Here is a 15242-nt window from a genome sequence, read left to right on the forward strand (position 1 = left end):
GCCGTCCTATCTGTACCAGGTTGTTTTTTGTTATCGCAAAACATGTCTGGAATAAATATATTATATATTGATGATTAATAAGTAGCTAATGGAAAAACACAATAATAAATACACTTTTTAAACTACTTGTCTTTACATAATTAACCCATTTAAATATGTACTGAATAAATATATAAATGTTTTAAAAAATCGAACATGCATTGTCATCACCATTAACATACATATTAACGACAAACCAATTTATTACAAAAACAGATTAAAAAGATAAGTGTTTAAATTGTGTGCCTGCTTGACATCTCAGTATGATGAATCTAATGAATCCCTATCTGACAGGGTCAATAAAAATGGATAATTTATGTGTCTTATCTCTCATTTGGCAAAATCCAGTACTGAAATTCCTAAATATCTGCATGATGCAGTAACTCTTCATCAATGAGTGTAGTTCTACGTGTGATCGTAACTTCCTCTTTTAATCATTTACTTCAGCTACAGTACTGAAAAGCATTCATTTTCAAGCTGTGGTACGAGTAACCACTAGTGGTAGACAGACTCGATCTAGTGGTACTCGGGAAAACCCAGCTATTTTCTTTTTCATATAAAAATTTATTAAGCATCCATTCATTTTCTTTACCGCTTGTCCAGATTTACAAACTGTGAGACTGACGGGATAACCACTCCCCCTTGTGGTGAAGGAGTGGACTAACATTACTCAAGACACATTGTGCTGGTTTTGGTGTCATTATTTTTAATTTACAAAGATATACAGCGAAATGGACAAAAAAAAGCAACAGCTACATTTTGCAGCTCCACTTTTTGGAGATGACACTCACTACTGGACAAACATTACTGCTCACATCAAATGAATAGCTGCAGGAAGCGGAGGCCTCAGGCCCTTGATGTTTCTTTGTAGAGCAGACAGGCGTTGCATATGCCAACGTTAAAATTATTAATGCTTTGCTCGAATTTCATAACTCATCCACAAAAGGTGTATGAATGAGATGTCCACTAGCTGCCATGGTCTTCTTGCCATCCACAAATTTCCTTGCAGCCTGGAAAGAAAGATGATTGAAAGCACTTAATTTGCTTTTACATTTCCAGACAGTTGTAATTAGATAGCAATAAAAACAGGACAAATAGAAGACTCACCTTGACCACATCGTCCTGGGTGATGGCGTCAATAGCCTGGAGAACTGTCAAGGGCTGCTGAAACGCTGCAGTCGTCAGAGCTTGAGCACCTATCTCCTCCATCAGACCCCCAGAGCTCTCAACTGACATCAGATATTCTGCTTTAGCCTGAGCCCTACACAGAAAGATGTAGGTTGAGCAGCCTCCATTTAACCTGACTGGCAAACGCACACATCCTGCAATGAACTCACTTTGCTCTAGTGATGTCTGCTGCAGACACGTTGCCCTCGGCCACACCTTTCACTTGAGCAACGGCAGCTTTAATCACCTGGCACAAGGTGACAGAAACAACAAGTGTTGGTGACTTGCAGAATACTTGACCATTCTAATTTTAGTTTCTCTTTGGAAAAGGACCCACTTCTCTGGCAGAGTTAGCTTGTGAGATGGTGTAGATGCCAAACAGACCAGAGTCGGAGTATGAGGTATTGAAGGCTGAGGCCTTGAAAGAAAAAAAAAAAACATGTGACAAACAGATGTCAAGAAGCAAAGCCAGATCAGTGTCTTCCTTACATCAAAGGGCTGCGTGGTTGCTTTGGCAATACCCTGGCTCAGTTTACTGGTGACGTTGGCACCTCGCTTTACATGTGGCCCAGCTCCCAGGATCCTTTGCAGCACGACAAATGCGTTTGCCTCTGCACTGCCTGTCATGCCCCCTTCGCTGACAACCAGTGCATGAACCAGGTCATCGTTGCTCTGCATACGGAGCTCGCCTACAAAACAATCATTTTTAAAAAGTGTGTGAAAAAAGGATGGCTCTTTAAAAGGGGACCTATGATGGGGAAAAACTGCTTCTATAAAAATATTAGGGTATTTGGCATGCCTGCCCAACCATCAAGTGTGAAATTACACAACATTTTATGTGAGCTGCCTATCTCTGCCCAAGTATAAAATGTGTCTTCCAGCAAGCCATTCAGCTTGTGATATAGCAATGTAGCTCTTTTACACAAGATTGCCCTCACACAAAGTTCCTACGCTAATGACTTGGAAACTCCGTGGACAACGATTAGCCATTTTCTTTTCTCGTAAGGGACTACACGGAAAACATAAGCTAAGGAGAGGGTTTTTGGATTCACACATTTCCACACATTACTGTACCTATATCGCCTTCGAGCCACGGAGGGCAAAGTGGATTAATTTTAATTTCAGATCTTTAGCCGTTCCTGGGGACTTCTAAAACCAGCTGCTTTGAAAGGGGCTGTTTAGAGAGGGTTTTAAGTGTGCTGTAATGATTTATCCTTGAGGTATTTTGACCGAAGCATGTCAGACACCTATGAACTGTTTTAATGAACGCATTTGTTACCTCCACGGTAAACAGCCTTCGTCTCAGGAGCTCCAGCCCCACTGCGGACACTCATGAGCCGCTCCGCCAGCTGCCTCATGACAGAGTGCTTTACACCTAAATACAAACAGGAAGGATGCTAGATTAACAAGGTTGGACAGGGAAAAAAAAAGTTCAAATACATCCGTCACAAAAAGACACTCACCGAGTCCTACAAGAGCCATCCTGCTAGTAGTGAAATGGTCCTCGACAAATGACTGCAGCTACAGGTGAAAAACAACGAGATGGTCAATTTCAGATAGAAGCCAGCGTGTGGTCTTCTAGAGCTAAGAAAAAGTGCAGATCCATACTTGTTTAGGAGAGACGTGGCCAACCATGTAGTCAGGGCAATACAAAGAATTGGACAGGGCGTTTTTATATGCCGCTTCATGCAATTTCTCAATCACACCTAGAAAAGGAAATGGGACAAAAAAACCTACATTTCCGAGACACTAATTAAGCTCATATGATGCATATCTGCACATACAAAAGGTTGGTGACATCATTTCCAAAAAGCTGATTACAGCAAGCACTGGTACCGACCTATTTGAGGAGACTGCTGAGCCAAAGCTCTGTCAATCTTCACCCTGGGTGTAAGGTCGTCCACTTCCCAAGGCCTGAACTCCTGAGCCGTGGTCACGTTGACCAAACACTCCAATATTTCGTCTCTGATCGCACATAGATATAGATATAGATATAGGTCAAGGTGCGGCACATTATCCACTTTGGAGAGTTTGTGGTGCTAACGGCACTTGTAGAAAACAGCATCTCAGAGTGCCAACTCACAGGTGATCTCTTAAGCACTCTGCAGTGTAGATCATGGTTTCCCTGGATGATGTTACACTGTAGGAAAGCACAATTAGTTATTATGAGATTACAGTCATCTATTTATATAATCAGTCATTTGCAGTGACGCCCCCACAGTCAAACAGCCCAAAAGCAGTGTGCTTTATTACTGTGTCATTTTACTTTATTTTTATTATACAGACGTTAACTTCCTATATACTTGATAGCAACAGTTTCAGCCTGGAACTAGTAATTGTCCCGGAATGGACTGTTTGACTGTGATTAAATACCGCTGTATTTAATTCACTTGAGTCACTCACTTCAGACTGCCGCCCAGCGCTTCCACACTGCGGCAGATCTTGAAGGCAGAAGCACCTTTAGTGGTCTGCAAAACACAGAAGAACACAAAGGAATGTCTGTTAACAAACGTGTAATTGATGGATGGATGTGGTATAGGACAGCGGTTCTTAACCTAGTTCACCTCGGGGCCCAACCTTTCCAGTACAGTACAGCACAGCACAGCACATTCACATATTAAGTCATTTTATTCTTATTTGATTTGTATTCAATCACTATAACCTACTTACAGTTTACCAAGCCTAAGTCTTGTCAAATGACATACAGTAAGACCATGTGCTCATCACAAATATATTTATCATTCAACAATATTGGTCGACTGATTATCGTCCGGGCTGTTTATCAGGGCCGATACATGGGCTTTTAACATATATCGGTATCGAACTTTATTTAAATCAATTTAAAATTGGGTTATTTCGGCTCAGATACAGCCGCGGCCGTCTCTTTCTCTCCTACTGGCTGCCACTTGTCTCCAGCATTGCTCCACCCACGGCGCCATCTGATTGGTTAAGCATGCCACAGCACGTGTTAGTTGCAGAGCCAACCACACACACACACACAGCGGACAGGGAAGTTTTCTCTTGTGGAGAACGTCCTGAGAGCAAATACGCATGTCAAGGTAAACGCAGAAAATTGTAATGTCAAAATTTGTAATAATTTACAATACAAATTAATATAATATAAATAATATGTAATAATATATACAAATAATTATAATATAAATTAATAATAATTAAATTGGTCAAAATTGTAATAAACAACCCAGTGCTCTACATCTCACAACTACTACTAACACTATAGTGAGCAGCAGAATAACGTAAGAGCGGAGTAAACATTAGCGGCAGCTCTGCTAGCTCGTAGTACCTCCCGACATGTCTGTGAATTACTTGAAAGAAGGCTGCTGATAATGTTGACAGTCACACAGTCCGTGATAGTAAAAGCATGTGTATGATTGAGAGAGAGCATGTAAAAACTCAATTTACTTGTTTTATTGGAGGGAAGGACGCCAAGGTGGAGGCCGGTTAGCGTACCACACCATTAGTTCGCCGGTCTGGCTCCAAAGGCTCAGCAGACTATGTATTAGCAATGGGGAGAATGTATGTAATGTGGACAATAGTGGGTGTTTGCGTGAAAGTCACATGAAAAACTCTACAGCTCACGACTACATCAATAACATAACGTTAAAGAGCGGAACAAACACAAGCGGCAGCTTTGCTAGCTCGTAGTACCTCCCGATATATCTGTGAATCACTTGAAACAATGCTGTTGGTAATATCAATGTGGAAACAGTCCGTGATTGTAGAAGCCTGTGTGTGTGTGTGATTGTAAGACAGAGTAAAAAATTGAATTCAGTCTTGTTTTGCGTCTGTGTAGGCTCTCAGTCCTACAGGAGTTGTCCATCAAGGGAAAGGCTTCTTGAGACGTCATCTGTACTTCTGTGAAGAAGGTGTTGGACGTTTCGCTCCTCATCCGAAGAGCTTCGTCAGCAAACTAATAAGTGCTCATAGCCTAGGCCTTAAATACAGTAAGAACTTAAATACAGTAAGAACTTCTTACTGTATTTAAGGCCTAGGCTACCAGCACTTATTAGTTTGCTGACGAAGCTCTTCGGATGAGGAGCGAAACGTCCAACACCTTCTTCACAGAAGTACAGATGACGTCTCAAGAAGCCTTTCCCTCGAGGTTCAGTCTTGTTTTGTTGGAGGGAAGTACGCTAAGATGAAAGCTGAAAAAAATTCAGGGAGCTATTATATACAGTAAGCTTTTATTTAACTTTACAAGAGTTTACAAGACTTTACAAGAGTTGCTGCTTTGACTGGGGACCAGTCCAGGGTGTACCTCGCCTCTCCCCCAAAGTCAGCTGGGATAGGCCGCGACCCTAGTGAGGCTAAGCGGCATAGAAGATGGATGGATGGATGGAGTTGCCGCTGTGCTTGTTAATTCCCTGTACTTTTTGTTGTGTTTGAACTTAAAACTAAGATAGGTTATATATAAATGTTACTTTATTTACTGTGGAAACATTTCAGGGAGCTATTTATTTAAATTTTTATTCAACTTCTAAGAGATGCTTCTGAGTCTAGGAACTCCATGCTCTTCTGGAGCTATTTTTCTATTTGTTTGGTTAAATAAACGTGCTTTAGGCAGTTAAATGCAGTTAAGTGTTCGCATTATTCAGCATTTTTACACCAATTGTTTATACTTTTGCTGCAAATGAATATCAGATCCAAATATCGGTTATCGGCCTCCTTAACTACTAATAATCCGTTGATCTCTAATAAACAACATGCCACATATGCTATCAGGCTGATTAACACAAATAAATACTAATTACATTTAGTGCAACAAAAAGGAGGGACTCATAAAACTGAGTAAAGGTGATTAATACAATTACGGGGTGAGAAGTTCAAGATAATAAATTCATTGGCAATATATTTTCTTAAATAAACCGTCAAAATGTAAAGTGCAAATGCAAATACAGCCCTGCATCTGCAAATTCATTTCAAATTTTCTTCAGCAGTTTTTATTTTTGCACATCAGAGCCAGATGTTGCTCATAACATCCCCCTTCTTAACAAACTAATCCATAACTTCTTCTCGCTGATACAGCCCTCACTAGATTTTGCTTGTCTGTTACACAAGCAAAATGTAATGCATTCTTTTGAGTAAACACAAATGGTATACGGAGGCTTTACAAGGCAAGTGAATCACAACTTACCAGGTTTGCAGCCAGCCGCAGCACATGAGAAACACCTTGGTTTTCCACAGTCTCATAGCGACTCCCTGCTTTCACAAACACACCCACGCTGGACAAGGGGGAGTAGTTCTCCAAAGACGCTATCACCAGACCGTTTGGGAGCTTGGACACCTGACACAAAGAAAACTGGTACGTTTAAACTAATGCCAGGAATAGAATGCACGTTAACCAAAGCAGCATCCACCTGGACATTTTGAGGAGGGGGTGGTGCAGCTGGGGAGGGCCTGTGGCCTGCTAAGGGCTGAGTCAGAGGTTCACTTCGTCTGGCAGCGGCATAGCTCCGTTTCTGCAAGCGGCAATAGCAACAAGCAACAAGTATTAGTAATCTTACCAACAGTCCATTAAATAATAAAAAAGGCTATATTCTTATAATAGGTAAGTATGTACTACAGCAGAGGCCTACTTATGTTGTGGGACAAACTGGACATTAGCCCCCACCCACATGGACATTTTATTTATTTATTTTTTATCAGAGTGGGGGAAATGTCCATTTTTTTGTGTCCATTAATTCCTGCTTTTCGATAGTCGGCGGACATGACTATGGTTGTTTTGACGTAGTTCATTTTGATAAAGTGATTGTTGACCTCTTTGTCATTCTGTCAATGGCCGGGCAAAACCTATAGTGTTTTATATCAACACAGAAACATCACAATCCGTGAGATGTGTAACCCGGAAGATTTTGCAGCTGTGGGTTGGGCAGATTACGCATTTCCCAGCATGCTTTCTGTAGTTAAAATGATCACCTTTGACTGTCTTATGCCTCTTTTAGGTGTTATTTTGTACAGACAGGGTGTAATAGTTAAAGTACGGACGTTTCTAGACGTGTACAGTTAAAATATTTTGACTTTTGTTCTGAATCCGGCACCCTTATTAGGAATGGTTGTGAATTTTGTGCTGTATACAATATTGGTTCCCCTTTTAAAATTAAAATTCCAGAGGAGTAGTTGATACCAGAGGAAGCACTCTGTTTCATAAGGTCTGCAAGGTGGGCCAACTCAATGCTATTTTACAAACAGCTGCACGGGCCGAATGACATTGCAGCGCAGGCCGGATGTGGCCCCCGGGCCTGAGTTTGACATGTGAACTACAGGGTGCATGTAAACACAATGCGGCATTAGCGTCACAGGCAGTCTAATGAGTCATTAGCATAAACAGTAATTCCATTTTATCCTCTCCATCAAATAGAGTATTGGTCACAAATGTTGGCATGCCAATATTTTTGCCCATGACTGTTTATGGCTCCGAGGAAGGGTGACTTACTATTGGAACCAAAAAGGCACATTTCCCTAAATTCTGAGATTGCCCTAAAGGTGTACACGACAGATTGTGAAAACCAATAACACGTTTCTGGTGGTGTTGCCTACTATAAAAGTGTTGCATGAGTCCGAATGTGACCTTCAAGTCGAGTCAAGCCAAGTTACGGCTTGCAAAACACGCATAAATGTACGTCACTTGGTGTCTCATGGAATAGTAACGACCGAAGTGACGTGATTTCATATACCGCGTAGAAGTACAAATTACTATTTGATTTATTGTAGCCACATTAGCAAGCTAGCTGAAAGGCTAACTCCAACTAAATGTAGGTTCACGTCCCAAGTTGGCAGGCGAAGACTCGACAATCAAAGTTTTTATAAAGACAGTTCTATGCTTAAAACACAATAAAGCCGATAACTCACAGAGAGGTTGTTTAAAGACCGAATTCCTCTCATGGCTCCAAACTCCTGTAGCCACTAATATGGTGGATGGGTGACGATTTACCCACAAACCACTTCGGCTTCCCATGGAAGACCTTTCCGTCACTGAAAAAAAAAATCCCAATGATAAATCGTAATTATATGGAAGCCACTAGCTCACCTCAATAAATTTGTATTTTAAAGCTAATTTCAGAATAATTTAAAAAAGTTAAACTCATATTCTATATTTACTACAAAGAGTGAAACACGTCAGTATAATGTTTAAATCATTTTGATTATAGGTTACAGTTAAAACCCCACATATTTTGAAAAAACGTTAAAAAAAATTTCAGTATTGTGACTGGTTTCCTGCTCTCATAAAATTGGCTGCAAAAACTTGAGCCTTTAATAAGTCACTTGGGTTTACTTGAACAATACTCCTAAAATTATATACATTCGGCATGATATTCTAACCTATATTGAGATGAGCTAGTACATCTGAGAGGTGTTTTCTACATGGGGTAATATTTTAAGTGTTGCAGTTAAAAGGTGTTGAGTTTCATACGATTAAATATTTTAATAATAAAATATGGGCATTTAAGATATTTTATTACAGTAATATGACATTAATTACAAAACAAAAAGTCAATAGTTATTAAAAACAACACATGTTTAATACAAGCATAGGTACCATTCCAAAAATATTCACAATTTGATTCTTTGGCCCATACAGCAACATTTTTCTTAAGCATTCAGTCATTCACAAATAAATACATCTCCAGATAATGATACAAAAATACAGCTGTGAACTTCGTAGTGCCATGTCCCCATGGAGAGTGGGTGTCACTCTTTTACTCGTCGTTTGGCTTACTGGGGCAGATGTTGCAGTGAATGTCCTTCCTCAGAAGGAGCGACACACAGCTGAGCCAGCTGCGACTGGTGGGCAACTCCCCGACGATCTCCCACGTGTCGGTCACATCGCAGAACCTCTCGATCGTGTCGTGGTATCTACAAGGGGATCGAAGTTGCACGTTCATGTGACAGAATGCAGATGTGCTACAATAAGCTCCCATCTCACCTGTCCCATCCTTCCTCTCCTCCCAGGACGTAGATCTTTCCATCTAGCACGGCAGCACCGGGCCGGTAGCGTCGTTCTTTCATGGGCGAGCACATGGTCCACTGGTTTGTCTTAGGATTGTAACACTCCACCTTGTCCGTGTTTTCCTTTGAGGCGTGCCACCCACCTACAATACAATGTCATGCTGCTATGGTACCATGACTTGGATCTATTTTGGAAGGACATTAAAAAAGGGGAAAATACTGTACCTATAACATAAATCTTTCCTTTCAGCGTACAAGCTGCTGAACCAGAACGAGGAATCTGCATCGGGGAAACTTCCGTCCATGTTGCGGTTTTAGGGTTGTACACCTGTGTGAGATCTGTGCCGTCGCCATCCTCCAGAACCGCTCCACCTACATGGAAAAAACAAAATTTAGGATTTAAAAAGAGCGTCTGTCAGAACCTTCAAGTATCTTATTTCCTTACATAATGGCCTCAACTATACAGTGACAAATAAGAACCCATATGGATGCTGCCTTATTAAAAAAAATAATAATAATAAAGCAATCAAACTGCTTACTCTCACTAAATGCCTGGTGTACTCTGCAGGTGGGTATATAAACACCCAGGCCACTATGAGGAAATAGAAAGATAAGCAATATGTCCTACCAGTTACATAGAGCAGACCATCCAGGGCCACCACAGCAGGGCTTGTGACGGCCATCTTGACTGACTCTGTAAACTGCCAGGAGTTGGTGTGAGGGTTGTAGCACTCAACTGAGGCCAAACGATAGCGCCCTTCCCAGCCGCCCACCGCATAGACGAAACCGTCCAGCATCACAAGGCCTGCGAGGACAGATCGAGAGACAACGGCATTATTTTTGCAGACTTTAGGGAGGGGGAGTACGATTAAAAATACAACTTACCAAGTTCAGAGCGAGCAACATTCATGGGAGCCATTTCCATCCAGGAGTTGAAGCACGGGTCGTAGCGCCACAGCTCCCTGCTGGCCGAGCCGTCAGGAAACTCCCCTCCTGCTAAATACAGGGTGGAATCTACATGGAAGGAATGTAAATGTATCTTAGTCATTTTATATCAGTTTATCTGTGAGCTACGGACTGTTCACTCACCAGACACCACCAGGCCGTGCTTGCTCACAGCGAAGGGTAGGCAGGCGAGGTTCTTCCACTTATTGGTCATGGGATCAAAGCTCTCCACGCTACGCAGCACCACCTTGTCATCCTCCCCACCAACTGTTATGATGACTTCGGATGCTCCTGTAGCGATGAAAACACAAGATTACGATTGAGAACCAAGTGATATCATGAAATTATGATTTTTTTATTTTACACCTGTGGATCTCCGTGGTCGTGTCCGGGGACAGAAGAGCTCCCTGCGGCGGTCCTTCAGCAGCAGGTAGTCTTTGGCTTCAGAGATGAGCCTCTGGCAGCCCTGGTTCTCCTTCACTACATCCAGAGACTCTATTACATCATGGAGGTAGTAAGGGCTGATGAGGGGCAGACGGACGTGTTCCAGGACCTTCAAGAGGAGTGGGTGGAGTCACAAAGGTGGCCTCAAAAGCTGCATACAAATCAGCCCATGTGCTGTTTTGATCCTACCTTGTCAAAGCTCTGCTTGCGGGATGGACATTTATTTAGCCACAGCATGGCAGCTTCGAACACCAGCTCCTCGCTGGACACGTTGACGTCATCACTGGCCAGAATTTCTGTCAGCTTGTCCACACACAGTGACAGGAACTCCTCCTGCAAGACAGTTAAAAAATGGAGTCATTTAATGTGGAACCTTACCTTTATGATAGCTTCTACTAGGGGTGTAACAATTCGATTCATGGTTGCCGATACGATTCAAGAACAATTTTGGTTCATTTAGAACGATACGATTTGGTAACTTTAAATCAATTCAGTAACTTTTTACCCAAATACTCAAGCAGTGCGACCATGAAATAAATTCCTGTATACTGGACATTGCAGGTGAAGTTTCCTAGAGTCATAGTTTCATAGAATTCATCTGCATTTCAGTGACTGTTAGTTGAAAATATTTTTTATTTTCGGCAGGTTAAATGTACTATTTGTTTTACTGAACTGTCCTACTAAAGAAAAGCACCTCAATACACAGATACAGTATATAAACATTTTACCACTTACTCAGAAGTAGTAGATATTGAATTAATACTTTAATTCAATTTACAGTATTGATTCACTTGGTTTCAAGTCCAAGACCCTGGGAAAAACAGTTTTTTTTAAATTAAAAAAAAAATCCTATAAACATCCCAATCACAACTTTCACTTTGATTTCCACATTATGACACGTTCATTATTTATTGAATGTATATTTTAAAAGATATAAAAAGCTATTTTAAACTTCGATAAAAATATAAAATACCATAATTTCAATATTATTGTATACAGTAGGTCATTGAATGAATATGACAGCTGAGTCTCTCGACTGAGGTGAACTGGGACAAAAATCGGCCTCTGCATGTTATGGTTCAAACCCTGTCCGCCTTCTGCCTTCCAAGGGCGGAATAGTACCACTATACTATCAGATAACCACATCAGAAGCGGCAAATGTGGCTTTAGTGTGATGCGTGTTTAAGATCCAGCAGGTGTCTGTATTGAGCAACACTGCGGCACAGTACCGTGTGTCGATACAGTTTGGGTAATGTGCTGCAACCGTTGAGGAAACCTTATAATCATCACTATTAAGGAGGTGTGTAATCACAGCAGAAAAGCTATGGTGTGACATAGCCCAACGTGCAGAGGTCTCACCTGTTGACAGACGCAGCTGAAGTGCTCAAGAATGTAGTCCATGCTTCGTTTCTCCAGCTGCTTACACGAATGGGCTTCAGCAAAGCAGTGGATCCCCACGCAGTTCATCTCGTCCATCTGACGCTCCATGAAACGACAGCAGGCCTCACGTACGGCCATCACGTCCAGCAGGTTGGCTGCGGCCAGCAGTGCCTGGGCAGAGCAAAGCAGGTTCAAGGGTTGTTGTTTTTTTTTTTTAACCAGGTGGTAGTGTTCAGACATTTAGCACAGTGGAACCTCTGAGGCGGTAGAGATGGGATTTATTTAAACAGTTCCCAACCGCGACTCTGTTCCCATCGTTCATGGTAACGAGCAGTTCAAAAAAACCTGTTCGTTTCTGAACGTCACAACACTGAGGAAGAATAATCTGTTCAAAGAACATCTTTTCACCATTGGTCATAATAGAAATGAAAAAAAATAAATTCCCCGGTCAAACGGTTGCATCACAAAACCTTTAAAGGGATAGTTCGGATTTTTTGACATGAATTTGTATGACATATCCATCAGCATTGTAGTCCAATAACAGACATACCCCCACTTGGTCTCCTAAGTCCAGGTCTGGTTACATTTGTGATGATGAACATAGTTCCACTTAGTTGCTGGGACAATTAAATAAATTGGCTGCTAAAAACAATACGTGTTCAAAAGATTAATACATTTGCATGACAAAAATGCCTTCTCAAAAACTTAAACCTCACAAAAAAGCTCTGCGTTATATCTGTCTCCCGCCGTATCCCTGCGCACTGTCGCCTGTGCGTTTATGTGAATGTGACGAAGACACTCGCATCTTCAGCTGTGGAACACATACGTAAACAAGGGATACGTAATACGGCGGGAGACAAATGTATAACACTAAGCGTTTTGTGAGGTCTGATTTTGTGATGCAACTGTATTAATCTTTTGAATGCATACAGTTTTGAGAAGTCTTTACTTTATTGTCCCCAGCAACTCAGTGGAACTACACTCTCCTACAGGACTTAGGAGACCAAGTGGGGGGTAAGTCACTGTTATTGTACTACACTACTGGTGGGGGATGTCATGCAACTTCATGTCAAAAATCCTAACTATCCATTTAACTGTTCATGCAATGTACAGGTATACAGATAAGTCAATATTATGCTGTAACAATATCAATTAACTTTTAAGATACTATGAAACCATGAGTCAAAAAATTGTTTAAAAAAAAAAAACTGCCATAGAAACAAGTCCTACACGCCACACGAGATCGTTAAACATACAAGGCACGCGTTTAGGCATATGCGTAACTGCAAGCATTATTTGGTCAACTGACAAAAATGTGTCAACACAAAACCACACTAAAGTGCCTACAAGGACTACAAGTGTGAACGTGTCAAAATCAGGTGGCAAAATAATTCTCATCAGCTGCCTGGTCTAGCGCCACCCCTTGAGTACCACAACATAAGAGCTTTAAAAAGCATCACAGAAAGGGAAGGAAACGTGGGACCCTACCTGGACATTTGCTTTGGAAATGTAGACCTCTGATGTATAGGCATAGCTCACCAGCATGCCAATCATCTGTGGCTCAACTCCATTGATGGCCACCCGCTCCTGCTTGGACTCCTTCAGGTCAGTGGTGAACATGGTCTGCAAGGGTGAAGAACACTAGCAGTCGGTGTGAACTATTGTGAGGTAATGCAGTTTGTACCTGAAAGTAAGAGCTAAAGGAAGCCAGCACGATGCGATGACAGGGGAACTCCTGTCCGCCACAACACAGAGTAACGTCACAGAAGGCATTGTAGAGCCGCAAGGTGTTGAGGCCCTGCAGGACGGTGTTGGGGTGTCTGGCCTCCACAAACAGGTAGTCCTCGCCGCCCGGAGAGGCCGGAGCAGCCGGAGTGATGGAGTCTTCCTGGGTGTTGGCATTTAAAGAGGAGGGCGACACTAAACCAGAGTTGACTTCCACAAGTTCAGACATTTCGGACTGCGACGAGGAAGCCTGCGGGACAAACCGTGGGAATAACAAGAGTCACTTTCAAAATGTCCACCTTATATTATGTGATAGCTGTCATGCTTTTAAGTCATTTTAGGTTGGTATATTAAAAATAAACACTTAAAACAGGCGAGAGGATGATGATGGCCAGGCTGTTAGCTTCCTCACTAATTAGGCTTAAGTTATCAGTGGAACAGTGATAGTTTAGCGGCCTGTTTTTGGACATAATAAATTAAACCACTAGATCTGTGGTCGTTCTAATTATGTACGCAGTGGTGAAATTACAAACACAGACGTTTAATTAATGATGAATATTACCTGTAGGCATAATCATGAAGCAATCGTGAAGATGGAAGGATGCTTCTTCTGGCCTTTTTATAGCTGCTGAAAAGCGACTTTTTATGCTCATTACTGCCATCTTACAGTAATGGAGTGTAGTGCAGCGCAGTGTTTACACTCCTTCCGGGGGCGGTGAAGGTTTTTTTGTGCCAAAGTCAAATAAATATAGATAGAGCCAAACAGAAACACATTAATAAGTTAAGTATAAAATAATTAATTACAATTTATAATATTTTAATAGTTAATTTAATTAATTTAATTGTAACAATAGAATCTTAAATAATGACACTGAAACTATTTGGTTTATTTCATGACCAATATTTTTTAAGTATTTAACGTCATTTAAAAAAAAATATTTATGTTATTTTATTTTTTAGTTTTGGCATTTGTATTTATTCCGTAGTATTTATGAAATTTAAAATTATTTGATGTCTTATTTATTGATGTAATGGCCTTTTATTTCATGATACCGAGGTGCATTGAAAAGTATCATGAAAAGCGCCATGGAATGCAACATGAATTAAATCACTGTCACCTATCACTACGGAAGCGCAGAACTGCCATGGTAAATTACATTTTTTTTAAGTGTTTCTCGTTAATACGAGAAAGTTTCTCTTTCTAACGTGATAGTCTCTCTTTCGAACGAGATAGTTTTCTCATTTTATCACGGAGGTGGTAAATAAATAATTTAAAATCTTGTTAAACTAACAAAAAAAGTATTCACCTATTTAAAATAACGAAACAGGTCATGAAATACATACTGGTCATGAAATACATGGTTATTAAAAGGGTTCAATAATCACTTAAGATGATATTTACCACTGGGCAATGAAAGAAATAATTTCACATTTTAATGAATTATCCATCCATTCTTTTTCTATGCCGCTTATTCTAATTAGCTTCACGGGGGCGAGAGGCGGGGTACACCCTGGACTGGTCGCCAGCCAATAGCAGGGCACATATAGACAAGCGACCATTCACACTTATGGAC

The 15242-nt window shown here is 41.1% G+C and overlaps 2 protein-coding genes across 3 annotated transcripts; both read right to left on the reverse strand.

Moving 5' to 3' along the window:
• Window positions 1-729: 729 nt before the first annotated feature.
• LOC129171100 (cytochrome b-c1 complex subunit 2, mitochondrial) lies at window positions 730-8214 on the reverse strand. Its single transcript, XM_054759462.1, has 14 exons — window positions 8077-8214; window positions 6585-6686; window positions 6362-6511; window positions 3610-3674; window positions 3290-3346; window positions 3047-3171; window positions 2815-2912; window positions 2670-2727; window positions 2486-2581; window positions 1696-1895; window positions 1544-1624; window positions 1377-1453; window positions 1147-1300; window positions 730-1049 (listed from the first exon to the last, which is right to left on the reverse strand). Exons 1-14 carry the CDS (start codon window positions 8107-8109, stop codon window positions 966-968), a joined length of 1380 nt encoding a protein of 459 aa, XP_054615437.1. The 5' UTR covers window positions 8110-8214; the 3' UTR covers window positions 730-965.
• A 451-nt stretch (window positions 8215-8665) lies between these two features.
• si:ch211-256e16.3 (kelch-like protein 20) lies at window positions 8666-14328 on the reverse strand. Of its 2 annotated transcripts, none has more exons than XM_054759457.1 (12): window positions 14231-14328; window positions 13628-13918; window positions 13432-13566; window positions 11923-12114; window positions 10753-10896; window positions 10486-10672; window positions 10264-10410; window positions 10060-10188; window positions 9803-9979; window positions 9400-9546; window positions 9152-9317; window positions 8666-9081 (listed from the first exon to the last, which is right to left on the reverse strand). In XM_054759457.1, the coding sequence occupies exons 2-12, from the start codon at window positions 13895-13897 to the stop codon at window positions 8925-8927; spliced, it is 1851 nt and encodes a 616-aa protein (XP_054615432.1). In that variant the 5' UTR covers window positions 13898-13918; window positions 14231-14328; the 3' UTR covers window positions 8666-8924. The 2 variants fall into 2 exon arrangements, with proteins under 2 accessions (XP_054615432.1, XP_054615431.1); XM_054759456.1 differs by having other exon boundaries at window positions 13432-13584.
• Between the last annotated feature and the right edge of the window lie 914 nt (window positions 14329-15242).

Source organism: Dunckerocampus dactyliophorus, chromosome 18 (genome assembly GCF_027744805.1).
Source record: "Dunckerocampus dactyliophorus isolate RoL2022-P2 chromosome 18, RoL_Ddac_1.1, whole genome shotgun sequence".
NCBI lineage: Eukaryota > Metazoa > Chordata > Actinopteri > Syngnathiformes > Syngnathidae > Dunckerocampus > Dunckerocampus dactyliophorus.

What these genes read in the sequence shown, in the direction of transcription:
- LOC129171100 (XM_054759462.1), bottom strand. Translation starts at nt 8,109, where the DNA reads ATGAGAGGAATTCGGTCTTTAAACAACCTCTCT. An exon ending in CCCCTCCTCAAAATGTCCAG is followed by an intron (nt 6,512 to 6,584) that starts GTGGATGCTGCT and finishes TCTTTGTGTCAG; the next exon opens with GTGTCCAAGCTCCCAAACGG. An exon ending in AAGCTAACTCTGCCAGAGAA is followed by an intron (nt 1,454 to 1,543) that starts GTGGGTCCTTTT and finishes ACCTTGTGCCAG; the next exon opens with GTGATTAAAGCTGCCGTTGC.
- si:ch211-256e16.3 (XM_054759456.1), bottom strand. Translation starts at nt 13,897, where the DNA reads ATGTCTGAACTTGTGGAAGTCAACTCTGGTTTAGTGTCGCCCTCCTCT. An exon ending in CCTTTAGCTCTTACTTTCAG is followed by an intron (nt 13,585 to 13,627) that starts GTACAAACTGCA and finishes ACCGACTGCTAG; the next exon opens with TGTTCTTCACCCTTGCAGAC. An exon ending in TTTCCAAAGCAAATGTCCAG is followed by an intron (nt 12,115 to 13,431) that starts GTAGGGTCCCAC and finishes TGCTCTGCCCAG; the next exon opens with GCACTGCTGGCCGCAGCCAA.